Here is a 26,937-nt window from a genome sequence, read left to right as displayed (position 1 = left end):
TGCGGTGGCTCATGCCTAAAATCACATCATTTTGTGAGGCTGAGGCAGCCAGATCACTTGAAGTCAGGAGGTCAAGACCAGCCTGGCCAACATGGTGAAACCCCGTCTCTACTAAAAGTACAAAAATTAGCCAGGCATCATGGCAGGCGCCTGTAATCCCAGCTACTTGGGAATCTGAGGCAGGAGAATCGCTTGAACCCAGGAGGCAGAGATTGCAGTGAGCCGAGATCGTGCCACTGCACTCCAACCTGGGTGACAGAGTAGAACTCTATCTCAAAAAGAAAAAAAATAGAAATAACAAACTTTAAAAATAGACCACAAATGTATAGAAAGCTGTCCCACCCACCACCACTACCCAAGAAGTTCCTGTTAACAGTTTTGGGTGTGTGGTTCCAGGCGTTTTCTTTGCATGTCCTTTATCTTCTTGTTTTATATCCTGTGACTATCACTAAAAGCATCGTCATTTAAAAGCTATTTTAGAAGCTACCCAATTAGGAACAAAGTGCTTTTAGACCTGTGAAATAGTGAGTGCGTTTGATTCTATTCATTGTGATATTTGAATTCTGCACAGACTTTTTTTTAATATCCAGGGATGCATTATTTAGTTAGGAGTTTCAAAATTAGGTATTCTAATCCTATCATTCCTTTGTTTATTAACTGAAATACTTCTGTAATGAGAATATCCATTCATCAACATTTGGATTACTTAGAGGTACAGTTCTGACCAAATAAACATAGCTTTGTAATTATTTTTTAATAAAAGCAAATCAGGTTTTGTTAGTACCAGTGTTTTTTACTAGGCTTAATGTTTTTCTTGGGATGACAAGTCTTGCATTTCCTTAAACTTAGTTAAAACAAAAAAATTAAAGAACAATAGTGATTTAAATAATGCCTTAATGATAAAAAGATATAGCAGGTTAATGTATAATTCATTTCTAAAAGAAATCAGTAGTCATTGCTGTGGCCATTAGACAAAGTCATTGAAAGCTTTGTGAGCTAAATAGTGGACTTAGAATTTGAACCAAAAGGAACTCCAGAGCCCATCATCTTAATTTATTCTACTGTGCTGCAGTTAGTGGTAGTAAAGAGTGCAGGGTAACATGAAGTGTGGAGACGGCAGCCTCGCGCAGAAGCTGTGGCAGTAGTACAGTTGTGAAATGACAAGGCCTTAGAGGAGACCTCATACAGGAGGGAGGCAGCTGTTAACTTTGAAACTGAATCTAGTCTGAGTTTTATTTAAGGATGGGGGATAGACCTCTGAGGCGAGGGTATGTTAGCAAAGAGGCAAACACCAGACATTTTTGCTCCAAAAGTTGGAACCAACACATTTAGTGTTGTGTGTACAGAATATATAGCCAAAATGTATGTACATGTGGATATAAATGAGGGCAAAAGGTGTGTGTGTGTGTGTGTGTGTGTGTGTGTGTGTGTGTGTGTGTTTTACTCTCATCGGATAGACCTAAATCCTTGAGAAGTAGGTAAGGGAGGCATGGTCTGCATTTTGCAAATGATCACGCTTACCCCGTGGCTGGGCTAGTTTGCAGTCTCTGCTTGAGTCTTAAGACCGTAGCTCCTTACTTATACAACTGAGAATGTGAATGCTTTTATTTAGAAGGATTTGCGGCGGGCTGTGGTGGCTCACGCCTATAAACCCAGCACTTTGGGAGGCCAAGGCAGGTGGATCACCTGAGGTTGGGCGTTTGAGACCAGCCTGATTAAGAAACCCCATCTCTGCTAGAAATTCAAAAAATTAGCTGGGCATGGTGGTGCATGCCTATAATCCCAGCTACTCGGGAGGTTGAGGCAGGAGAATCGCTTGAGCCTGAGAGGGGGAGGTTGTGGTGAGCCGAGATAGTACCATTGCACTCCAGCCTGGGCAACAAGAGCAAACTCCATCTCAAAAAAAAGGGGGATTTGTATCAACATACTGTCTAGTGCAATAGATGAGCCTGGAAGAGTGAATTCAGTATAAAAAGCTGGGGGTGCACAGGTGGGAGGCTGCCACAGGGTGGCCAGCCGTGAGTCAGGGCTGCTAAATGATCTGACCTCATTGATGTAAGCAGGAGATCTCACATCTTTTGTTTATAGTCCACTGTGGGGCACTGGACAACAGTTCTTAGACCCACGTTCATCCATATAGCTGCTAGGCTGAGAACTGGTTAATAATAGATCCCAAGACACAAAAGCGTTTTCATCCCTCATTATGAAATCATCTCTTTTTCACTGGCTGTCGGGGTTTGTTCTTGCTGGAATACATATGAGGGTAGTAGCACCATTGATTTGAGCAGCTTGGCATCAAATTGCGTTTGCAGATTATAATACACCCTGTGATATAGGAAAATACAGTTTTGAAGTCAGGGCCTTATGTCGAATTATTGATGAAATTCACGTGTTGTCATGAGATTCAAAACAGGCTTTCTTCAGGGAATCAATGAAGCACAAGAACTACATAGTATTACTTCCATAGCTGTGTGTGAAGATATCTTAGTATAACCCGTGGAGCACCAACACAACAAACTACAGGGCTGCCCTCATGGTGATGGGGATGGGGGTTGTTAACACTGAAATGCAAGAAGTCATCCTGAACCTGGGACTCCTGCAGCTTCTTCAGCTGGAACTCACTAGAACTTGTTCACTTTGCCACCCAAAGCAGGGTGATCTGTAAAGGCCTTACCTCTAACCAAAGCACTGAGCACCTAAACCAGATTTGGCTAGTGAGTGCCTGAAGTCAATTTCTGAAAATGTGTCTAGTAGCAGGACAGTGTTTCTGTAACTGAGGAGACACACTGAACGTTGAGCAGACTGAGTATTTCGTCTTGAGAAGAAGCAGTTGGCTTGATGTAGATTAGTGTTAGGAGTGGGCTATACAGAACACAGAAGACAATAGAAGGAATGTCAGCAGAGAACAACAGAAGAAAAGGACATTTCCTTTACAGTAGGTTCATTTTCTAATGAGAAATCTGAGTGAAAGCAAGCTAATATTCTTCATATGTGAAAAGTGCTTAGAAAACAATAAGAAGTTGTGCAGGGGTGTCAAGACCTGAGTAGACATTTCTCAAAAGAAGAAATCCAAATGGTCAATAAAGCTGAAAAAATTAACTTCAATAACCAAATCAATTTAGAATAAAAATCATTTGCCATTTTGAGACTAACAAGTTGGCAAGGTGTTTATCTTTTATAACACAAGTGATAACACATGTTGCTGGCAGAGGTTTGGGGAAACAGGTTGTATTTTATTAATGAAAATAATAGTTCATCTTTGCCAGATGATGCATCAGATGCTTTGGGAAATGTACATACTTCTCACCCAGGAATTCCCGTACAGAAAACTTATTTTAAAAATTAATGGTGTGCAGAAGGATATATTTAAAAGGCTCATTGCTGTTTGTAATGGTGAAAATTTTGGAGCAACCTAAGTGCCCACTAAAAAGGAGTAAGTTAAGTAAACTGATGTGTTCACACAGTGGCACAGGGGATTTGATGGTGCAGAATCAGACTTACTGAAAAAGAAATGTTTTCACAATGGATTTTTCAGTGAAATGACAGGCACTAAATAGCATGTACACTGTGAGCCCACTTTTAAAGAGGGTTGGTTAAATGAAAATGAGATTTTAATGATGGTTGGTTCTAGATTTTCTTTTTGCTTGTCTTTTATGCCCACTAATTTTCCTGTAACCAACATAAGGGGAAAGGGGAAGGTGCTTAGCAATCATACGCAGTGTGAACCTCTATAAAGAGTTGCACAGCAATCCAAACAAGCTTTGCCGCTCAGAAGGGGCTGTATGTATTGTTCCAGAAATGTCAGGGTTTATGTATTGAGTTAGAAATGCTGGTTGCTTCTCAAATGGTTATGACCAGGGAGTCTGATTTTAATTATGTAAATGGCATCTTTCATAGGTAAGGGAAACAAATTCCAGCCATTCTAGGGGTAGGGGAGAAAAAGGAGTGGAAAGGTAGGATGAGGAGTATTGTATTTTATTTTACTTTTTATTTATTTACAGTATTTATGGTTGTTGTTTTTTTTTTTTGAGATGGAGTCTTGCCACATCACCCAGGCTGGAGTTACAGTGGCACCATCTCGGCTCACTGCAACCTTTGCCTTCTGGGTTCAAGCAATTTTCTTGCCTCAGCCTCCCAAGTACCTGGGATTATAGGCGTGTACCACCACACCCAGGTAATTTTTGTATTTTTAGTAGAAACGGGGTTTCACCTTTTTGGCCAGGCTGGTCTTGAACTCCTGACCTTAGGTGATCTGCCTGCCTCGACCTCCCCAAGTGCTGATGAGCCACCAGCATTACAGGGGTGTAATGCTGTAATGAATAAATCACTCATTACAGGGGTGAGCCACCGCACCCAGCCTATATTTTATTTTTACTAGTTTGTATTGGGATTTAGATGGATACCTTGTTTTGTTTTCTAGGCCATACACCAGAGCACCCTAGAAGGTTTAACTAAAATAATGCTCATGTTTGACCCAGTTCCTGTCAAGCAAGAGGCCATGGACCCTGTCTCAGTGGTAAGTTTTCCAAAATGGAACACCTCACCTTATTTTTTCCAAGTGATGATAACATTGTTGTGTGTTGAATTACTCCTTAAAATCACTCATTACTTGACAGGCATTTCATAGGCAAACTTTTTCTCAACATCCCTAAGTGTGAGTGAGGGAAATACTGTCCTAGCTGCTATGGGTCCTTTAATAAATGTGGTCTGTGCTTCCTAAGACCTGTGCCTGGCGTCCCCGTAAGATATGATCAGCGTAGGACTTAGGCCATAGGCAAATCCTCTCGGGACAGAAGTAAGTTTACAAAAATTCCTCAGCCCTTTTGTGTGTAAAAATATATTAAGAATAGAATGATTTGCTTGAAACGAATGACAACAGCCATATGGAGCTGTGACTATATGAGAGATGACTGAGGGAAGCCAGCGAGAGAAAGAACTTGGCAGTGAGGACAGAATCTCATTTACTTGGAAGAGTCTGGCTGTGTGGGAATCAAGTTCATTGTCCTTTTCAGCACCTTAGCGCTAAGCCAGCCCCTCCTGTGAGCCGGGCCATTAGCTGCTTTTAGGTCACCAGGGACTAGCAAGGTTTCTGTAGGTCCAACATCAGTGCCGTGGAGGGGAGACATGGTGACAGAAAAAGGTGTCTTGACTTCAGAGACGGGAGTGGTTTCAACTTGAGAGATCTGCTTGAGTGAATATTGAATAACAAGGCAACGCCCCCACTCTGTCTTGCTCTTTTCTTCCACGGGCTTGGAAAATATTCACAAGGGGAAAGCTTGGCCTGAGTTGTGTATCTGAAGGTTGGTAATAACACGCTTACAAAATTAGATCATCCTTATGCATTGGCTCTGGAGGTTCCTGCCAAAAATGTTTATACAAGACACGGGGGTCACTTCGAGGCCCTTGGAGCTGAGTTGCCATGGATATTACTAAGCCAGTGAAGTGTTTACCAGTATCTATAATGGGAGTTAAGTCAGAGGGGCTTTAAGGAAATAACATTTACATTCCAGCCTGATAACTGAATAGCCGAGTATCTGAATATGGTAGCAACTGAGCAGTAAGGATTTTGTTAATCAAAAAACTAAATTATTCTTTTTTTTTTTTTTTGAGATGGAGTCTTGATCTGCCGCCCAGGCTGAAGTGCAGTGGTGTGATCTCACTGCAACCTCCATCTCCAGGGTTCAGGTGATTCTCCTGCCTCAGCCTCCCTAGTAGCTGAGGTGCCCACCACCATGCCCAGCTAATTTTTGTATTTTCATTAGAGACAGGGTTTCATCATGTTGTCCAGGCTGGTCTTGAACTCCTGACCTCAGGTGATCCACCTGCCTCAGCCTCCCAAAGTGCTGGGATTACAGGCATGAGCCACCGAGCCTGGCCAGAACTAAATTACTTCGAATGTTACACGGTACTGTCATTATATTCATCAAATCCTGCTCCCCGCCATTACTGCATGATCACATTAGAGGAAAATGAAGGTATAAAATTTCCCCATTAATTATATTCTTGAAATAGGAATAGGTTTTTAGCACTGGAGAATATGATTCATTTTACAAATGGTGCAGAGCCATCAGTGATGCATTTTACTGTTCAGTGTACTTCCAGTGCTTTTAATCAAGCATGAAAATCAGGCTCAAGAGTCCAATAGAGAGCTAAAAGGAAGATCCACATTGATAAATTGGTGTGATATGTATAATTAAGTGCAAGGAAATGCACTTAACCGAAAAAAATGTAGAGTAAAATGAATTTGAAGTAACTGTTAAACTTGTATTGTTGTAACATGTTAATACACGAAGTTAAAATATGTAGAAGTGTTTTTGCAATTAATGATCTTTTTCTCCTTTATGTGCTAGATTTCAGCTGCAACTGACATTTTGAGAATTGAGTTTCACCAAAAGTTACTGTCAGTCCTTAAAACGAAGGTGTTTTTTTGTTTTTCTTTTTTTGGCTTTAACTTTTTTTAGCAGGAAGTATTTTTTTCTTAATTCAGTGCAACCTCAGTTAACAGAAACATTTGAAGAGTGGGGTGTTAAAATGATTTTACTTCTAAAAAATTAAAAAGCTTTTGTTCCTACTCTTAAATCTTCAAATTTCATCTTTTCTGCCTTCATAGGTGAAGTATATTGAACCTAATTTATTATTCCTTTTTTTTTTTTTTTTAAATTCAGTCTTTGACCTGAAGATCAAAGTCTTTGGTTATTCAAGTCAATGTTGTAAACATTAAGGCACAATAGGACATTGAAAAAATATTTTTAATTTCTACATATGAATAAAAATATTTTATGATAACTTATTTCTCCCCCTTTCCCCGCCCCTAGAAGGACAGTAAGCACAGCAGAAGCAATCTGCTCATTTGGTCTTTTGCTACGTGTCATTTCCCTCATAACCAAATATAAGTCCTCATACTGTTCTCCACTAAGCCTTGTGCTGTGAGGCTTGGGGTCACCCTATTAAAATTTGCAAGAATGAGGAACAGAGTAGACTTTGCCTCCCCAAGTCTGTGCCCTAAATCTCTGCTACTCACTGTCCACCCAGTGTTGGCAAATCACCAGCAGCAACCTGAACTTCCAGTTTTGTGGGGTTTTTTTGAAAAATTACAAAATATGAAACTGGTGTAAAAAAATGCACATGTACATAAATTGGTTTTTTTTTTACCGTTTCCCAAAAGATTGAAAATTAAAGGATTTAATTCAGGAAGTTAGCAAGAAAACAAATTCTAAAAATAAAACAAAAAGTACTCTTCTATTCCTGTAGAAAGATTACTTTTGGAGATGGGATTAATAATATTCTGTCATCTAACAGACTCCTTATAGATAGGAAAGTTTGTCAAATGAGTAGTTTCCTCTGTGGTGTTCTAACAGAAACTGTTCATGGCGCTTTCAAGCCTAATAGAAAGAGAGCTTTCTACCTCTGTTTTCACGGGGGTGCATGCTGTTTGCTCTTTCCAGAGTGTGTTTATACATGCACCACGCCTTCCTGTGCCTGGAACCCTCTCTTGGATGAAGATTCCTTTGACTTGCCCTGTCATGGACATTCACTTTTTTTCATGTTGATGAATAGTGAAATAGAGATTTCATCCACGTTTCAGCCACTTCATCCACTGAAACTCTTACAGTGGAAAACTCACCAAAACTATTCCTAAAAAAACAAGAAACATATGCAATTATCACCTCAGCATAAAGTGATAGAGTTTTGGGAAATTATCTAAACCTTGTACCTCTTTCCCTGTCGCAATTAAAATCATTTTCTCAAAGTTCAAAATAATTGGTATATTTTTCTTTACCTTGTCAGTACTAAAAACCCTGCTAAGAGAGTGTGTTAATTTACTCCACATTCATCAAGTATTAATTGAGCACCTATGCCCGGCCCTCATCACCTCACACTGCAATGAGAAGCAGCAGTCAGTCAGTAAATGTACACTGGGCGTATGAACATCTGAGTGCGTGTTACAGACAGAAAGAACTTTTCCTTATAGCAGATTGGTGGTTTTGTTTGGTTTTGTTTTGGTTTGAGACAAGGTATTGCTCTGTTGCCCAGGCTAGAGTACAGTGGTGAGATCACTGGGCTCAAGCAATCCTCCTGCCTCAGCCTCCAAAGTAGCTGGGGACTACAAGCAAGCACACATACCCCGCTACATTTTGTTTTTTCTGTAGAGATGGAGTCTCACTATGTTGCCCAGACTGGTCTCAAACTCCTGGCCTTAAGCAATCCTCCTGCCTTTTCTGTAGAGACGGGGTCTCGCTCTATTGTCTAGGCTGGTCTCAGACTTCTGGCCTTAAGTTCTCCTACCTCAGCCTCTCCAAGTGCTGGAGTTGTAAGTGTGAGCCACTGTGCCTGACCCAGCCCTTGTGTTTTAAGCCCTTGCGATCCCCAGTGGGGGCCAGAGTTGGGAAGGGCAAAGCCCATGTCTGTGTCTTGTCTTTGGACTGCTCTGTTCCAGGACACAGGGCCTCTGGGGCTAAGCAGCGTGCACAGAGGGCACTGGAGGTCCGTCCATGGCCAGAGGCGCATTTTCTGCTTCATCAACACTTGTCTCTGATTTGGATTTGGGGCCAGTACAGCCGTGCTTGTGTGCATTGCTTTGATAGAACATGGGAACGGTCTGGAGCAGAGGGGAAGACTGTTACCAGGTTGTACCTGCCCAGGGCACACACCCTGATCACACCCGGTGTCAGTCCCCACACCGCACCGGATTGTTGGAAGCTTGTGTGCTCTACCCACCAGATAAGATAAACTGTTTGAGGGGCCACATTTCGTCACCCTTTTGTGAGGCCTTGGGCTGGAAACAGTTAATTATCTACCCAGAGTTGGGTGTCTGTGTGCAAATCTGTCTCCCCACAGTTAGTCTTATGACTTATAATAATCGCACATCTAATAGAGGGAGTGAGGGCATTCACATGAGAACAGACATATCAGCAAACTGGTAAAACTTAGCTTTACGTGTGGCTTTTTCTGTCTTAATGGCTTGAGAAACCTGAGAATATTACTAAATTTGCAAATCTGGAGGTTCTAAATTCCTTCTCTTCCAAAACTCGCCCCATGCATAGAAAAATCCAGCAATGACAGCCATAAAACTGTGTCCTCATTTTGCTTCCCATTTAGCTGCCAATAACTATTGGCATTAAAATCTAGGTCATAGGGAGGTCTTGGAAGAATTGGATTGAACATAAGGGAGAAGCTACATTTTGGTCAATAGAAGAAATGCTGCCTCCCACTTCCTAAAGGTTTTTTTTTTTCTAATACCAGAACCATTGCCCTTTGGAGAATTATATGAAGCACATTAGACTTTAGGACTAGGGGAAATCCTTCTCCCTCCTATATTTACTCCCTGAAACTCTCTAATGTACATGATTTATAGTGTATTTTTGTTGTTGTTAATGAACCTTGTGCCTCTTTTAATAATACCTATCTTAATATTTAAATTTAAATCTGTTTAATACTTAATGTTGCTATGTTTTGGACCTCTTGTGTTGGTACTGTGCGTGCCTGGCTTTAAAGAAAGGTGGAAAAGCTTTTCTTCATTTGATCCTTGATATATAACTCAAAACTATTTTTATTCATTTTGTGTTTTGTGATTTTTATATCCTTCATTTTCCTGTTTTTAAGCAGCATTAGTGTGAAAACTGGCTGGGCGTGGTGGCTTATGCCTGTAATCCTAGAACTTTGGGAGGCCCAGGTGGGCAGATCACTTGAGCCCAGGAGTTCCAGACCCGCCTGGACAAAACCTAGGCTCTACAAAACTACAAAAATTAGCCAGGCATGGTGTCATATGCCTGTAGTCCCACTTACTCCAGAGGCTGAGGTGGGAGAATCATGTGACCCCAGGAGGTCGAGGCTGCAGAGAGCTATGATCATACCACTGCACTCCAACCTGAGAAACAGTGAGACCCTATCTCAAAAAAAAAAAGAGAGAGAAAAGAAAATTGTTTTTCCCTCCTTTAAATAGACCTTTAGTGTTTTTGTTTTATATCTCTGTCATTTAGATTGTTGCTATTCAAAAGGTAGTCTATGGCCCCTTGGTCCACTCCCCAGTAATTCAAAATTTGCATTTTAACAGGTGCCCCAGGTAAATGGATGTGCACAGTAAAGTTTGAGAAGCTCTGGTTGTGAGCGGCAGAGCCCGTGACAGTGAGCATTTCTTATATAAGCAGGGACAAGAAGGGACTTCTAGGACAGCGTGTGTTAAGCTCATTGCGTAGGTTATCCCATAACCTCACAGCCTCCTGGAAGGTGGGGATTCAGAACAACCTTAACAAGTCTGCCATATCCTCATAGTGCCTGCACTCCTAATATTTCGTTAATAATTTTTCCTGCCTTCTTTTACAGAATTGCTTTTTCACATAATCAATTTAAAGGCAAACTTGGTGCTGCTACTACAAAATATACATGTAACAGTTTTTGCTGGCACATACAGATAAACACATAACAATTTAACTTAGGGTATGCTCGTCGTGTTCCCCACCTAAAAGCATGTTAGGTACACCCCAAGTGATGTGCAGCACGCTGCAGGAATCCCTGTTCTAGGAAGTTACACAGATTATAACAGTCTGGATAAAGAAAGAACAGAAGATAACAAAGCATGATCTTAACCATGAGGACCTGATAAAGATAAATAAACACAGTGATGTGATAGGAAGCTTCACTGCCTGGCCCCTCCTCGATAGTGTGCCGCTCTGCAGGCCTGGAGCAGGGACTGGGCATCTGGAATTTTCAAAACACAGATGATTCTGATGTATGACCAGCCGGGGATTCACCCAGACCGAGCCCAGAGAGGAAAGGGGGTGATCTCAGTAGGAATCCCCGTCAGAACCATTGCTGCCCCACAATCATAAAGCACAATAGTGGCCCCTACAGGGGCTTAGGGGGCCCAGAAATGAATAGCGCATTTAGGGTGTTTAATTATAAGGTGCCATTGGGGGGTTTCTTTGTTGCATCCCGAGTTAGTATTGCCTCTAAATCATGAACACGTAGGATCTTAGAGCTGGAAGAGAAGCGCCATGTGTTGATTTATCACTGTCAGTGTCAGCCATTCAAGTTCAAAGAACTTTCTGCAGGTAAGCAGGCTTGACACGCAGAATTTCAGTTTCCCTAAAATGCCGAGTGAAGAAGTTGGTTTATCTTGTTTAATTTTTTAAAAAATTAAAAATTATGTTGCATTCTACAAAGAAAATTTACAACAAAATGTTAGTTAAGGAATAGAAGTAATTTAGGTGAACTCCATGGTCAAAGATAGTGCCCATAGTGTGAAATTATTATGATTGGTTTGTATGTAAAGCTGGCAGATGAAAGTTAGGTTATCGTGATATTTAAAGAGACAAAGGTATTTGAAGATACATGAGGTCAGCTGTATATCAGATCTTGGGAAGGAAACACTCTCTTGTCTCCTCTGCTCTCCCTTGTTTGTCCCCCAGCCTCATTTGATGAATGGGTAGCAGTGTGTAGAGGAGAGAACACGGGGCCTCAGCTTGTGTGAATGACCCTGAGCACCACATTTCCTTATTCAAGTCATAGCACGTTGGCTGTTTCTTATAGTTCTGTGTCACCCACAGACTTGGCATTCAAGTTTACAGCTTCATTCAGATTCTGAATAAGAACATTGAGCAAGTTAGGGCCAAGGACATAATTGCCCCAGTGAGGGTGGCCTTCAGGACAAAGGTGTGTATGGTGACTGACCCCCTCCTGGTTTGCCTGAGACTGTAGAGTTTCATGGGATGTGGGACTTTCAGAGCTGAAACCAGAACAGTTAATGCTGACTGGGATTGTTGGCCAATCCTAGGCATGGATTGTTCAGCTGCTGAAGCCCTTCAAAAGAAAGATACTGTCTGTCATGCAGCCCCATTCTTCCTTATTATATACAAGTATGATGAGCAATCAATATCCTGCTGAAGTTTAAAGACGTTACTTATCCTGAGAAATCAATGTCCTGCTGAAGTTAGACACTAAAGCTAGAGAGCATTTCCTGCTCATCAAGAAACCCCACCAGAAAAGCAACAGGTTGGTTTGGCTTGGCTGGTTCTTGGTGAACCCCAGCTCTGACTCCTAATGATAATGGCCCCCATGCCTGTGCTAGCGCCTGTCTTAAAATTTTGCCAGGCATCAATCAGCCTTAATGTTTGACACAGGAATCCTCTTGGGATTAAATTTCAGATTTTTCATGTGCAGTAGTGACCACATTGATCTTAGTTTTAATGTTTATGAGACCGCCTCTCATAGCATTTTCTTTGTTCTTTGTTTTTTGGGTTTTTGTTTGTTTGTTTGTTTTGTTTTGTTTGTCATCCAGGCTGGAATGCAATGGCATGATCTTGGCTCACCGCAACGTCTGCCTCCCAGGTTCAAGTGATTCTCCTGCCTGAGCCTCCCAAGTAGCTGGGGTTATAGGCACCCTCCACTACATCCAGCTAATTTTTGTGTTTTTAGTAGAGACGGGGTTTCACCATGTTGGTCAGGCTGGTCTTGAACTCCCAACATCAGGTGATCTGCCCACCTCAGCCTCCCAAAGTGCTGGGATTATAGGCGTGAGCCACCACACCCAGCTCTTGTAGCATTTTTAATGTTGTTGAGACCACTTCTCTAAGCATTTTTTTAAGGTCAAGTATATATTGAAATCTAAACCACTTTGTAAAGCCCTTGGGATTGTTAAGTGCCTTGTTAACATGTTTTTGTCTTAATTCATGTTTCAAGTAAATGCACTTGTTTGGCTGTTGACACGTTGTTTTCCTTTTTGTATCCTATAGTCATACCCATCTAATTACATGGAATCCATGAAGCCCAACAAGTACGGGGTCATCTACTCCACACCTTTGCCTGATAAGTTCTTTCAGACCCCAGAAGGCCTGTCACATGGAATACAGATGGAGCCAGTGGACCTCACAGTGAACAAGCGAAGTTCACCCCCTTCGTCGGCTGGGAATTCGCCCTCCTCTCTGAAGTTCCCGTCCTCACACCGGAGAGCCTCGCCTGGGTTGAGCATGCCTTCTTCTAGCCCCCCGATAAAAAAATACTCACCCCCTTCTCCAGGCGTGCAGCCCTTTGGTGTGCCACTGTCCATGCCGCCGGTGATGGCAGCTGCCCTCTCGCGCCACGGAATACGGAGCCCAGGGATCCTGCCTGTCATCCAGCCAGTGGTGGTGCAGCCCGTCCCCTTTATGTACACGAGTCACCTCCAGCAGCCTCTCATGGTCTCCTTGTCAGAAGAGATGGAAAATTCTAGCAGTAGCATGCAAGGTAAATTCCGCCTCTGCTCCATGCCGCTGCACTTGCCTAGCATACTGGTGCTTCACCAGACAGGCTGGGTGAGGAAGCACAGGGCAAGGGCTGTTGAACTCTTCCAAGGAAATACTCATCTGCCTAAGGCATTCATTTTTTCTTTTTTTTCCCTTAAGTGTTGATACTGGAAGAGATCCCAACAATCAGGCTTGTCTGTTTGATACCATAACATGATTACTTTAACTGTATAAGAGTCAACCTGGGGATAGAAAGAACCTTGACTTTATGTTGCTTTATTGAATGCCAACATGGTTCTAGGTACAAAAGGCATTTAATAAATACTTTTTGGTCATGGTGAAAACTAATGCCAATCAAAAGCCTCTTTGTTTACTAACTGGTCATAGACAGGACTATGGGATTAAAAGAAAATAATCCAGAATTGTAAGAATGAATCATTTCAGGGCTGGTGTCTTAGAATCCAGGTCCCTGTACTTGCTGCTTACTGGCAAAATGATGATCAAGAGAAGCAAGAATCTCCCACAGATTTGTTCCTGCTATAATTCTGCCAAAGGCAAATAAATTTCTCATATCTGTATAGGAGATAGGAGCTATGCAGTAAGCCTTTATAAACTGAAATTGGTAAATGGTAAGTGGAGTGACTTTTCTATTTTTATTTTTTAGTACCTGTAATTGAATCATATGAGAAGCCTATATCACAGAAAAAAATTAAAATAGAACCTGGGATCGAACCACAGAGGACAGATTATTATCCTGAAGAAATGTCACCCCCCTTAATGAACTCAGTGTCCCCCCCGCAAGCATTGTTGCAAGAGTAAGTATATTTAGGTCTACCCGGCATTTGCATAGTAGCATGCATCTTGGAACCTGGAATGGAAGCACAAGATTTCACATACCTGATGTGGTGTGAATGACCAGGAATGGCTTATTGTCTGTGGCCGCCACTGGCCGGGTATCACTGGCCAAGATGGGAAAATCTCTCCAGAAATAGTATGCTCTCTGTTAACACTGACAACATTATGACAAAAGTTACATCAAGTTTTCATTGAATCAGTCATCTGTGATTTTGCACCTTACCACACGAATTGTTTTTGTTTTCTTTCCATTCTTCCAGGCTATGTATGCATAGTTCTTCCATGATGACAGTCCTTGTGTAGATGGAATTTGGTGTTCTCTGGGTCATATAAAGTTTTCATGTGGACACACATAGTCCTCCCAGCTGTCACTTCTAACCTAGTATATTGTTTCTATTATGGGGAATGTCTGTAATCACCATCTGCAGGCCAACCACAAGCCCAAAAGAGATGCTCCAGAACAAGTCCTGGAAATAGTGGTGGCAACTGAAAGTCGTCTGTGTAGCTCAGGAAAGTCCAGCATTGAAAGAACTATTCTCTGGTCTTTTTAATCATGTCTGCCTACAGAGTGTATAGTATCCTGTAGAACTGCCATCCAGTAGGAAGACTGTGCAGTACTGGTCAGCATCCAACCACCTGAATGGTGGTTTCTTATAGGTCTAATGTGGTATAAGGTGGTAGTGCCACACACAGTTTCAGTAACCTCATTTGTAAGATCCTGCTGTAGATAACCTTGGCCTCTACCAGTGATTACACTAAGAGCGGGGTTTATAGTTGCTAAAAAGATGGTGTTCGGGTCCAACAAGGATCCCACCTCCGCTCTTTACCATATGTATGATCTTGGACTACTCACTTAATCTTGCTGCCCTCATTTCTATTTTCATTATTGATTGTAGTTGTTGTAATTGTCTTGTGTTACGGGTGGTTCAACATTGGATTCAGCAGCCAGCTTCCTAGTACAAAGGCAACTGTTAACTCCACCAGGTCCCCTTCCATCGTCTTCCTGCATCATTTTCCTCCAACTTGAATAAATGTTCTACCCACCTTTCTCTTTTATCTTCTCCAGCTCCTCCGCCCTGGTCCCTCTCACAATTAACTCTGCAGCGGAATGCAAATTCTTAAATATATCCTAGTTTTGTATCCATATTCAGCTTGGGTAGGTACCTTCATAGTAGCTTATGGATTAATTGTCCACTGCATCCAATGATAGTCCTTTTTGGTTTGGATTGTCGTGTGCTCCCTGATAGATGAAGAAGAGAATGACTCTCAGCCAGCTGCATGAGCAGGTAGGGAGAGAGAGTCTCTGATAGAATTGTATGCTGTTATTTCTCTCAATCACATAGTGCCCTCTTCCCTCAAAAATCCTTCCCAGGTGTTTTCACAGCAATTATGTCATTCCTCCACAACAAGCCTGTGGGAGTCAGAGCAAAAAGCAAACTGATTGCCTAAGACATTAGATAACTTGCCTGTAATCACACTGCTAACAACTGAGGGAACCTGGGCTTGATCTCCTGCTTCCAAATCAGGGCTTTTCCTGGCATCTTATCATATCCAACCCATGGCATCTGCCCATGCACTCAAGTGAAAGGAAAACATGACTAAGCAAAATGGACACATCTTATAGGTGGAATTACCTCTTTATGTTGAGGGATGTCTCTAGCAAGATAACTAAAAAGAGGGCATGCACTTATAGTTGTTCGTGCATGGGTGATGAAAAAGATGCTGTAAAACTAAATAAAGCCAAGTGCCTCCATAGGGAGGGATCTGTTGACTGGAAAAGTGTTATTCCAAAGTCTGGCATGTTGCAAATTGCAATGTAAAACATTACAGAAGATTTGAAGGCAATATTTTGTGCTTTGAATGCTGCTCAAAAGAAAATACTTTTTTCTTATTTTAAGTAATATTCTTTTGATGATCTCAAGCCCAGTGGCTTTTAGTGATTAATGAGTAATATGCTTATTTTAACGCTGTCCTAAGAATGCATTTTGCATCTCAGAAGAATTCAACAGATTAGCCACAGCTGGGACATGTACTCTTTATAAGTAATGTTCCCACAGATGTGATTAAGTAATGTCTTGGAGTGTGCCCAGTAGCAGCCCACGTAGGAAACCAGCTAGCCAGGAAAGAATCACTTGAAACTAGGCACTTAGTACCACTGCAGCCCCAGTAATATTTGCCTTAGGAAACCCTTTCCAGAGGCAGGCTTCAAAGTACAGCTTTGAAATCCATTTGCTTGATTGTGGTGTTACAGCTTTAGGTTTCTTTAAAAAGGCACTCAAAGGTACATCAAATTCCTTTTGTTACAGATTTACAAAAAGATTTATTTGTTCCAAATATACAAAACTGTATTTAGAACAAAAAGCATAAGAATCAGATTTCCCTATTGAGTTGTGTATGTGAATTGTAGCAACCTTAAAGATAGGCTGTGTCAGCTCAAAACAGTGGACAGATAGATGTATTAGCTCTCTAACTTCTTGGTTGTAATAATCCCAAACCATTACTCTTTGAAAATGGGAATGGAGACCAAAAAGTGCGAGATCCCAACACTCTTAATCTAGCCTTGGCCTGAACCAACACTAGTCTCTTAAGAGATGCAGCAGCTAACTGTGCTCAGAGTGTTTGAGGGACACAGCTCAAGCAGAGGTGTTCTGGTTTGGGGACATCCTCAAAAAACTAATGAAAATAAATAACCATAGGGTACAAAGTTACAAATAGAATATTTTGAACCTCAATATTCATGGCTACCATTTAGTAGCTTTATCTTGGGAACAGACATTGTTCTGAGATAGAATCTTCTGAGATAACATTATCATCATCCCCAGTTTACAGAAAGGAAACCATGACACAGAGAGGGTGAGATCTTGGCCCAGGATCACAGAGACTTGTCAGTGACAGGGCTGGGATTTGTAAATTGGAGCTCACAGCCTTTGGATGCACCTTTACATATAAAATAAACAGCTGGAAAGGGCAGTCAGAATTACTGCACAGAAACGATTAGATTCCCAACCCATAAAATCTAATAATTGGGAGAGATTTCTAAAGTTATCTGAGAAAGATAGTCTCCCAGTATCCCAAAGACATGCAAGTTAATCATGAAATTTCTGCCCTGGCATTTTGTTTCCTGAAGTTCTTTTAATGGAGAAGAAACATTTTCATTAGATGGCATTAAAGCCGAAAGTTAAAAATAAACTGAACTATTTTCTTTTTATTGAAGGATTTTAAAGAATAATTCAGCCTTATAAAAACTGTGTCTGTAAACCTCTCACTTTGCTGTGCTCTGCTGTTTGTTTGCACATACACATATAATTGAAGTCCTTGTTCTTTTCCCCCTCTTCACTATTTTATGTTCACTTTTCCTTGTATGTAAACTTGGCCTATTTTATCCATCACTACCCCGCTTCCAGATATTAGAGTAGGAAGGTGAGAGTCAAAATTGACAGTTCCCTTTGCTCATAATAAAGTGTGAGAAGTAAGATCACATAAGAAACACACCTTTTATTCTTTTGTAGTCACTTCTTAGCATACTTGAAAAAGTTATTGACAAGGGATGTGTATTCAAATATTTACCAAGACTAGTTTTATATCAAGAGACTCCCTTTTGATTTTTATGGATAAATTTTTTTATCCTTTTTTTTTTAAGCTCACGAGTTAGAGTGTTTACTCTCATATTATTTTTTCCTTTTTACCCATGTTTTTTCTCCCCAAACACACTAATGCCAAATATTCCTGCATTATCTGGAACATTTTAGGAGCTTTAGATTCAACATGAAAGAGAAAGAAGTCTTTCATGACAGTTAGAGGCCAATGACATACACTTGTGATGTATCAAGTAATTAGTCACTAGGAAAGTGAATGAGCAGATTAGAACATTTTAATTACTTACATTAATCAGCGGGGGAAGCCTGAGAAAACTTGACAGATTTTTCTCAGTTCCTTCAGCTCCCTTTTTTCTCCACTATCTTGTGGAAAAAGAGAAAGCTTAGATTATAAGATTTTTAACAGGGTTTGGTGTGGAATCCACCCAGGGAAGGTGCAAACTCAGGAGTGAGAGAAATCAGGCAGGCAGAATGGCAGTCCCATGAGGGAGCTGGCACCACGTGAGCCAGCGTCATGGGTGACCACGCCGCATTGAAGTTCACCCTCATACAGGAATCACAGTGACAGTGGAGGTTTGAGTTTGTGAAGACAGCAATGCCAACTTTTTTTTTTTCCTTTGGAAGAGCCAGCATTTGAAAATTGCATGTGAATTGGCAGTCTCTAAGGGACTCCAATTAAATGCCAATTACATAAAGGATAAAAACGTAGATATACTCTACCATGTGGTTTCCTGAGACTTAGGAGTTTGATCTTTTCCATTTTTCCCCAGTGAACAATAATGAAAATCAGAGCAGCCTGTGGAAAAATACAGTGTTCAGCATTGCCTGGAACCACAAGATTCTATAAATAGGCAAATGTTGACTGAGGGAAGGAGCCTCCCAGCACTTGGCGCCTGCCTCTAGAGTAGCACCTAACCCTTCTGACTGTCATTACTTATCTCCATGTCTGTCTCCCCCTAGAGTGTGAGCTCCTCGAGGGCAGGAACCCTGTTTTTATTCATCTTTGTGCCCCGGTGCCAAGCACAGTGCCTGGCTCATGGTAGGTGCCCACTCAATGTTTGTTGAATGAATATAGCAGTGCTTCTTGGGTTGATCAGCTAATTTCTTTTTGTTTATTTTGTTGGGATTTTTTGTTTGTTTCTGCCCAGTGTTGTTAATGCTTTTAGTAGACTGATGAAAAAGAAAGAGCCTGCTCTCAACATTTTGCCTTTAACCTTGGCTTTCACAGAAATCACCCTTCGGTCATTGTGCAGCCTGGGAAGAGACCTTTACCTGTGGAATCCCCAGATACTCAAAGGAAGCGGAGGATACACAGATGTGATTATGATGGATGCAACAAAGTGTACACTAAAAGCTCCCACTTGAAAGCACACAGAAGAACACACACAGGTATTAGAAACACCAGAGTCACTTTATCTTTCTTCTTAAGATGTATTAGAATAGAATACAAAGGTTGTTCTGATGAAAGTTTTTTCAGGCATCTTGAAAGTTATCATAGTTGTCTCCAGATGTGTTGTCTCCAGACGAGTTGTGCAGAATGGAGAAGTTGCTAATGATTTCCCTTTGTAATAAGTTAGAATAGATTCAAAGTCATCCCCGTAAGAAGGCTGCTCACAATCACTTGCAGTTCTGTGCTCTCTAGCAAAGGAGGGAGAAAGAGTTGGAGCCTTCGCTGCTGGAACAGAGGAAGTGCTTTAACAGACGACCATGTGGACTTCATATGAGCTATTTCACATGTATATGCTGTAAATTTTTGAGAGTGAAGAACAGTCTTTGTGCAGCACAAATTAATGCAACTGGGCCAGGTACAGTGGCTCACACCTATAATCCCAGCACTTTAGGAGACTCAGGTGGGCAGATCATGAAGTCAAGAGATCGAGACCATCCTGGCCAACATGGTGAAAACCTGTCTCAACTAAAAATATAAAAATTAGCTGGGCGTGGTGGTGGGTGCCTTTAGTCCCAGCTACTTGGGAGACTGAGGCAGAATTGCTTGAACCCGGGATGTGAAGCTTGCAGTGACCTGACATTGTGCCACCGCACTCCAGGCTGGCGACAGAGTGAAACTAATAATAAGAATGCAACCGTTTAACACAATTCAGATAGAAGACTGCCTTTGAAGGAAAGAAAAGTGAAGAAATTTGGATAATATGTATCATCTAAAATTGAGGAATTCTTCCGCTATTGCCTATCATGTTGGTTCTAGGATTTCTTCCATCTTGCCTAATACTGAATATAAGCATGAGCAGCCAGATCATAATAAAGTTATTATATAGCTGAGAAAAATATGAAATTGGTCTCCGTGCTGAACATTTTGGTTGTCAAACATCTTAAGGAAGTAATACAAAAATGTTTTAACAGCCAGGTGCAGCAGCGTGCACCTGTGGTCCTGGCTACCTGGGAGGTTGAGGCAAGAGGATTGTTTGAGCCCAGGAGTTCAAGTCCAGCCTGGGCAACATAGAGAGGCCTTGTCTCTTAAAAAATTTAAAATGAACTGTTTGAACAGCCTGATTGACTATTCATGGTGGTGATGTATATACAGTAAGACTCATCTCACCTCAGACTCTTTGAGGTGAAATTCTAATTTGACAGCAGTTTACATCTGTGTGCATTTTCCTTAACAGTGTGGGTTGCTCTTCTGAGTCTTGCAAATCACTTCTACTAAGAAAATTTAACAAGGAAGAGTCTGGGGTTTGGAAGAGAAAAGGGAAGGAAAGTGTCTGGCAAAACAGAAGTGAAGTTTTAAAGTGAATCCTGGGAGGAGGCAGAGAAAGCTAACAGCCACAGAGAGAGCTGAGGGTGATAGCCTTGTGTCTAGAGGAACGCCCAAACAGAGAGGCCAGTCGATGATTACTGAGGGCATCGTTGGGGCATGAGTGGGGCCGGAGAGGTAGATGTTACCAGATTCCAGCCTAAAATTAAAAAGACATTGAATATTTGGGTGACAGTTTCGATGTAGGAAAAAATGCTTCTTTGTGTGTATATTCTGTACCAGGAAGCAGATAACAGAAATCCTAAATATCTCCTTGAAATGCCCAAGGAGTGGTAATCCCTCAAGGCTTCTAGAGAACAAGGGGTGTTAAGTGGGAGTTAATTTGTCATACCCATGACCCTTATTACTAATTTAAAGTGTAAGATTGCCAGAACAGCCTTTTTATTTGTGAAGGTCTCCCCGCATCCTGGTTCTCCCTATTATTTTCTCACAGGGAGCTTCTGTTCCTCATCTGTAAATTATCCGTACCCTACAGGAGGGGGTTGTAAAAACCTGGCTCAAGACAGATGGGGAGGAATTCGTATATTTTAGTACCCCTGAATTAAAGCATTATACTTATGCATAATTGCTATTGACTAAACAAGATCATAAGATGTTAATCCCTAACAGATACTTCAATTGTTAGAGACTTCATAATTTTAGAAAACTATTGAGAAGTATAAGAAAATCCCACAAACTTTCAATTTGGAGATCTCATTAAATGAATAACACTGCATATAACTAAGCTCCCGAGCAGGTTTAAGATTTGAAGATGTGTGGCTCAAGCCTGTAATCCCAGCACTTTGGGAGGCCGAGACGGGTGGATCACAAGGTCAAGAGATCGAGACCATCCTGGTCAACATGGTGAAACCCCGTCTCTACTAAAAATACAAAAAATTAGCTGGGCATGGTGGTGCGTGCCTGTAATCCCAGCTACTCAGGAGGCTGAGGCAGGAGAATTGCCTGAACCCAGGAGGCGGAGGTTGCGGTGAGCCGAGATCGGGCCATTGCACTCCAGCCTGGGTAACATGAGTGAAACTCCGTCTCAAAAAAAAAAAAAAAAAAAAAAGATTTGAAGATGTGCAAATACAGATCACCATGTGTTGATTCACTATGTGGCGGTCCCTCCGAATGGATTTCAGTGACTCTGTTTTAAGAACTCTTAAAATTCTCCTCCCGTTTTTTCGGTAGTGAGCCAATGAAACATAAGATATTAGTTCCTTTTTTTTTTCTTGCTTCACCTGCAGTAGTTTATAATGCACTGTGTTATTGAAGAACAAATGTATGAACATATCTTGGAAATATATTCATCAAGCATGAGCTCAAAGATCTTTACTGCCTTTACCAAAAAATTTAGCTCTTTTATTTTGCCTTTTGCAGGAGAAAAACCATACAAATGTACATGGGAAGGATGCACATGGAAGTTTGCTCGGTCTGATGAACTAACAAGACATTTCCGAAAACACACTGGAATCAAACCTTTCCAGTGCCCGGACTGTGACCGCAGCTTCTCCCGTTCTGACCATCTTGCCCTTCATAGGAAACGCCACATGCTAGTCTGAATGCCCCTGTCCTGCCTCAGTGTGACTCCCCACTCACCTGGCTCTCTCTCTCCTGCCTCCCATTATCTAACACATTTTTTACATGTACATTTTAATTTGATTCAGCTGGTCTGAATCTCTGGATTTATATCATCCAAAACTTCCATATGGTCAGTAGTAGATGTTCTCTAATCCTCCCTCTCCTTACCACGGGTCAGACCTAAAGAATGTGAACACTTTTTTTTTTTTTTTTTCTGGGGATGCTAAGCAAACCCTTCTTATAGATACGTTTAATGTAATAAGAACAAGGGAACATGTAAACTAACATAACCAATTGTCAGTTCTCCATGTATTCCTCAAAAGAATGTCAGAGTAAATGTATTAGAAATACAGTATCCAGACTGCTAGTCCTTGCCAGAGACATTCTTACCTCTTCCCTGTGCTAATATTTTATGCTTGACAGTGAAAAGAAGGGTGGCCCCTTGCACCGGTTAGCTAGAAGAAGTACAGCAATATTTCAGGCTAGCGCAGTCGCCTCTTCCGTCATCCTTCACAAATCTTGTCAACCTGCATCTTAGACTTCAGCTGAATCGAGTTCTTTGCCCTCTTTTGTGACTGCGGCTCATATGGAGATCTTTGCCACCAATGGGAGATGAGCCCAGGCTTTTGATGTGGGCGGATGATGTGTAGAGTTCAAGGGAAGGGTGCTGTGCTTTCATAGCATGGAGTCGGAGGAGAGGGCCACTGAGCAGGGGGAGCAGAAGAGGCAATTCCTCCTGGGCTGGGGGTTGTCAGTGTGTTTTCAACATTTGGTTAGCTGTGCGCAGCATTCCCAGAGCTTCAGGCTCTGCATACTCAGCTTTGCAGAACCCTGCTGCAAAGCCATACACCAATGGGGTTATCCATGCAACTGTCTCCATTCCTACAATGCCCTTAACATGAGATCATCAAACATCGATAGTAGGGACTCCGTGGAATATTTGCCCAGTAATGGTAAGACATCTTTTGGGTAAGAGTATGGATGGTTCTTCTTTTACCCAATCTACTTAGAGCCTTTTTATGTAAACAGGGAAATGTTGAGTGGTACTTGTATTCCCTTATCAAATTAATCACATAGCTTTTATACAGAAACTCTTCTGTGTGAGCTGTAAGGTGCCAAATTGACTGTCATTTGTATTCATGACGCATACCATAAAGCATCTGCTAATGCTTTAATATTGATTTAATTAAGACCTGAGTGACACTATTTGTAAATATAACTAGTTGTGAAGCACACATACCTTTATTTTGGGAATTTATGAAAAAATATAGAAAACCACAGATCAGGGATTCATATATGTAGCTCAAAAATTCCCAGAAGTTTACTGTTAGAGCTGGCGATTTTCTATCACTATTTCAGTGTCGGAAGAAACTGAAAATAATGGCTCGTGTTTATGTTGAAGATAAATAGCACCATGTATTGGGGGAAGTTATTCAAAAGCAGGCTTTTGAACATATAGTCTAAAATAAAAATAATTCATACATAGAAATGTCATTGGTCATGAATTTGAAGAAAGTGAGCAACAGTCATTAAATGTGGGTGCATATAACCAAATTCCCCTTCATCAAGAATGGAGGAGAAGAGAGAAGAATGAAATCCTGAAGATTCATCCCAGCCACAACTCAGGATCCAACACAACTTTAACTGGGAGGAATACATTGTTTCGCCATTTTTAAAACATCTGTGAATGAGTGATTCCAGAGGCCTGTGAATTGTGTGGGGAGCTTACTTTGATGGCACTATGTTAATAAAAGTTGTAGGGACTGTGCAGAGGTCCCACTCATCTGCCCTGTGAACCAGCTATAAAGACACGTAGTTGAGAAATGCAAAGAAATGTGTTATCTTGGCACTTGGGTTTGATTTTCTTTTTTTTAAAGCACTGCAAATTGGGGTCTTTTTTTAAGCTAAAGTTTTTCTCTTTTGCAACTATGACATGAATTGAGTGATAAAATGGCTCTTTGAAAAGTAGATGTTGTCTGTATTGTAAATGCTTGGTCATAATTCATGGCAGAGTGTTCATTTCTTGAGATAGTTCTTCCACAACACGCAAGAATCAAGATGGAATGCAAGGAAAACCTTGTTTTGATGGAGGTAACCAGTTTATGTGTGTTCCAGTCCATAGAGAAGCGGGGAAAGGGCGAGAAAGGATAAAACTGATCTAAGATTGGCTCTGGGCCCGAGTTCAGTGAATAGCCTCGTGGGCATCTCATGGAATTGATGCGTTTGCTGTGGCATATTTAAATTTTGTTCAAAAGATTTTAAGCAAGACTTGGCAAAGACTCCTGTGTTACTGTCCAGCTTACTTAGATTGTGTTAACAGTTCATTTAACAAAGATCCATTTTAACTGTGGAGCAAAAGCAACCCAGAGCAGCCATTCTCTATTCCCATGCTGGTCAATATGCTTTCATTACCAATTGGCCCTTACCAAACTTTTCTTATATATATATATATTTGTATTTTACTATGATAGTTGAGAAATTTAGCCTTTTAGTCATTTTTAGCTGTTATTGTGGAAGACCTCAAATACAAGATTAGATGCCCTTGAACATGTTTTAATGATGTGTCATGTTAGTATCAATGGTGATTTCAATCGCAGTATTTTAAATTTATGAAAATGATTTGTAAACATGAAGTTGGTATTATGTAAATTCTGTTTGTTAGAGAGTTTCTTCAGTTGTTACCCAAGTGTCATCCTAGAGAAGTCAGAAGAATCAGAATCCATCATATTTTAGAGTTTTGTGAATCTACATCAATGGGCATTAACATTCTAAATTGCTTGGTTTGGAGAATGTGTTAGCAGCATAGCTACATTCAAGTAAGGAGATGCTAAATACACAGAAGTTTCAAGAGCCTTGGAACAGAATTACAGGGGAACTGTATATGTATATGTATATCCTATTAAACACCCATCTGCACTATCAGTATTGCACTAATATGGATTTTTGAAAGACTATTTTGCTGATACTGTATATCTGCTCATCATTCCTGATTAGATTGTTTTAAAGACAATCTGAAAGATCCAAGGTTTTAAAATAATTTGGCTTGAAAATATACAGTTGTCTTGAAGGAATTGCTGTCATACATGAAGTTGCTCCGAGCTGTCTTTATTCTCTTCTTGGTCAAGGTTAACAATTGCTAAATGATCGCAAATTCACCTGAACAATAAATACATTTACAAAGCCATCTTTACATGCATTAAACGAGGGCTACAACGATATTGTTTTACAAATACTAGCACTTTTTTTCTGTTATGTACTTAGTGTTAGAGGGTCAAAATAATCTTTCTGCTTAGCATCTCTTAAACCATACCTGCAAATATAGCAGGATTATTACATTTACAGTACTTTAATACTTGTATAAACTATGCAGAAATTTTTAATAAAGTGTAATATATTTTATAAGCTAATAAGACTGAATGGGTAAAGGTTTTTAGCATGCATTAGTATACTTGCAGATACTGAAACATTTTGGTAATCTTTCTTACTAAAGATGTGAATGTTTAATGTACCTTCTCCGTTTCTACTCTGTAGTCCAATGGGAATTCAGTAATGACATTTTGTCATGTCAAACTGTGAACATAAATTTGTACTGTACAGTCCTCATATACTATAAACAGTATGCAATATATATTATATACTTGTTAATAAAACCATCAGAATATTAAATGTGATCATGTGATGACTTCATATGCAGTGGTCACTACAACAAAACTCAGAGCAATTTAAGAACCCTCGCTTAGAACTTTACTTACTGTGATGGGCAGTTACTGTTGATGAAGGTACAGAAAAATAGATCTAACTGGAAAAGGCACTGAAGGAATGAACTCAGCCCTCAAGCTATGTCCCTGGTTTTCTGAAAATAGCCAACATGAAGTCTTCCAGGTTCAAATTATAAAACAGCAGACAATCCAGCAAAAATCTAGAAACTCACCTAGTTCATTCGTGAAATACTTTTTGTTGTTTATGACTCCCCCTGCCTACTTCCAAAAAGAACTTGCAGTGTATTGTATTAAAAGATGCATATGTATAATACTTCAAACTTTTAGAGTAAAATATCAAAAAATGCTGGGGAGTGGGGAACTAGGAACAGGACAATAATGCAATAAAGTAAATAATTCTGGATAAAAATATTTTTCAAGCCTATAGTAACCATGTCCATGGATGCCGCAGTCTCCAGCATCACATGAAGAAGTCATTTCTGATAGGGATTTAGAATTGGCATGTTTTTGTTTTTACATAGTCTTGCTGTGTTGCCCAGGCTGGCATGCAGTGTTGTGATCTCACTGCAACCTCTGCCTCTTGGGTTCAAGTGATTCTCCTGCCACAGCCTCCCGAGTAGCTGGGACTACAGGCATGTGCCACTGCACCCATCTAATTTTTCTATTTTTAGTAGAGATGGCCAAGCTGGTCTTCAACTCCTGACCTCAAGTGGTTCACTTGCCTTGGCCTCCCAAAGTGCTGCAATTACAGGCATGAGCCACCGTGCCCAGCCAAGGATTTGGAGTTCTTTTAAGGCAAAATGTAATCACCTCTCCTCTTCCCTCTGCATCCCTGCAATGTAATTGAAATAGGCTAAATTGTTAGATCTCAGCAGTTTCCTCCAGCCTGGACTTCATCTTAGCAAAACAAAAGATAATGTCTGGCTTGCACTTCCCACATGACTTACCTTCACAGATTGGAGAGCGGAAGGAGGTTGGGAGAAGGTAAAGTTTAGACTTTGGGGCACTCTCCAGCCTTCTCTAGGGAACTTGACTGCTTATATATTGATGTAGTTGACTGCAAGCTCAAAAGCAAGTGTATGTGGCTGTTAACCTAGTGGAATACCGGCTTGAGTTAGTCCAGATGACTGGCTGTAGTCCTTCCACTGTTTCTTTATCTTTTTTTTTTTTTTTTTGAGATGGAGTCTCTGTTCCCCAGGCTGGAGTGCAGTGAC

At 40.8% G+C, this 26,937-nt stretch overlaps 1 protein-coding gene across 3 annotated transcripts in view; it reads left to right on the top strand.

The window, feature by feature from the left end:
• KLF3 (Kruppel like factor 3) overlaps positions 1-25,670 on the top strand; it is a 37,807-nt gene extending 12,137 nt beyond the window's left edge. Inside the window, exons 3-7 of one of the 3 annotated variants that reach the window (XM_017527291.2) lie at positions 4,421-4,516; positions 12,732-13,221; positions 13,885-14,035; positions 18,900-19,060; positions 21,804-25,670. In XM_017527291.2, coding sequence (XP_017382780.1) covers positions 4,421-4,516; positions 12,732-13,221; positions 13,885-14,035; positions 18,900-19,060; positions 21,804-21,985 — 1,080 coding nt within the window. In that variant the 3' untranslated portion in view covers positions 21,986-25,670. The remainder of the gene's footprint in view (positions 1-4,420; positions 4,517-12,731; positions 13,222-13,884; positions 14,036-18,899; positions 19,061-21,803) is intronic. The other 2 variants (XM_017527292.2, XM_037738014.1) reach the window with 2 other exon arrangements.
• The last annotated feature ends 1,267 nt before the right edge of the window (positions 25,671-26,937 follow it).

The sequence above is a fragment of the Cebus imitator genome, unplaced genomic scaffold (assembly GCF_001604975.1).
Source record: "Cebus imitator isolate Cc_AM_T3 unplaced genomic scaffold, Cebus_imitator-1.0 Scaffold47, whole genome shotgun sequence".
Taxonomy (NCBI): Eukaryota; Metazoa; Chordata; class Mammalia; order Primates; family Cebidae; genus Cebus; species Cebus imitator.
The sequence above is the reverse complement of the archived record's forward strand: the minus strand, read 5'-3'. Positions and strand labels throughout refer to the sequence as shown.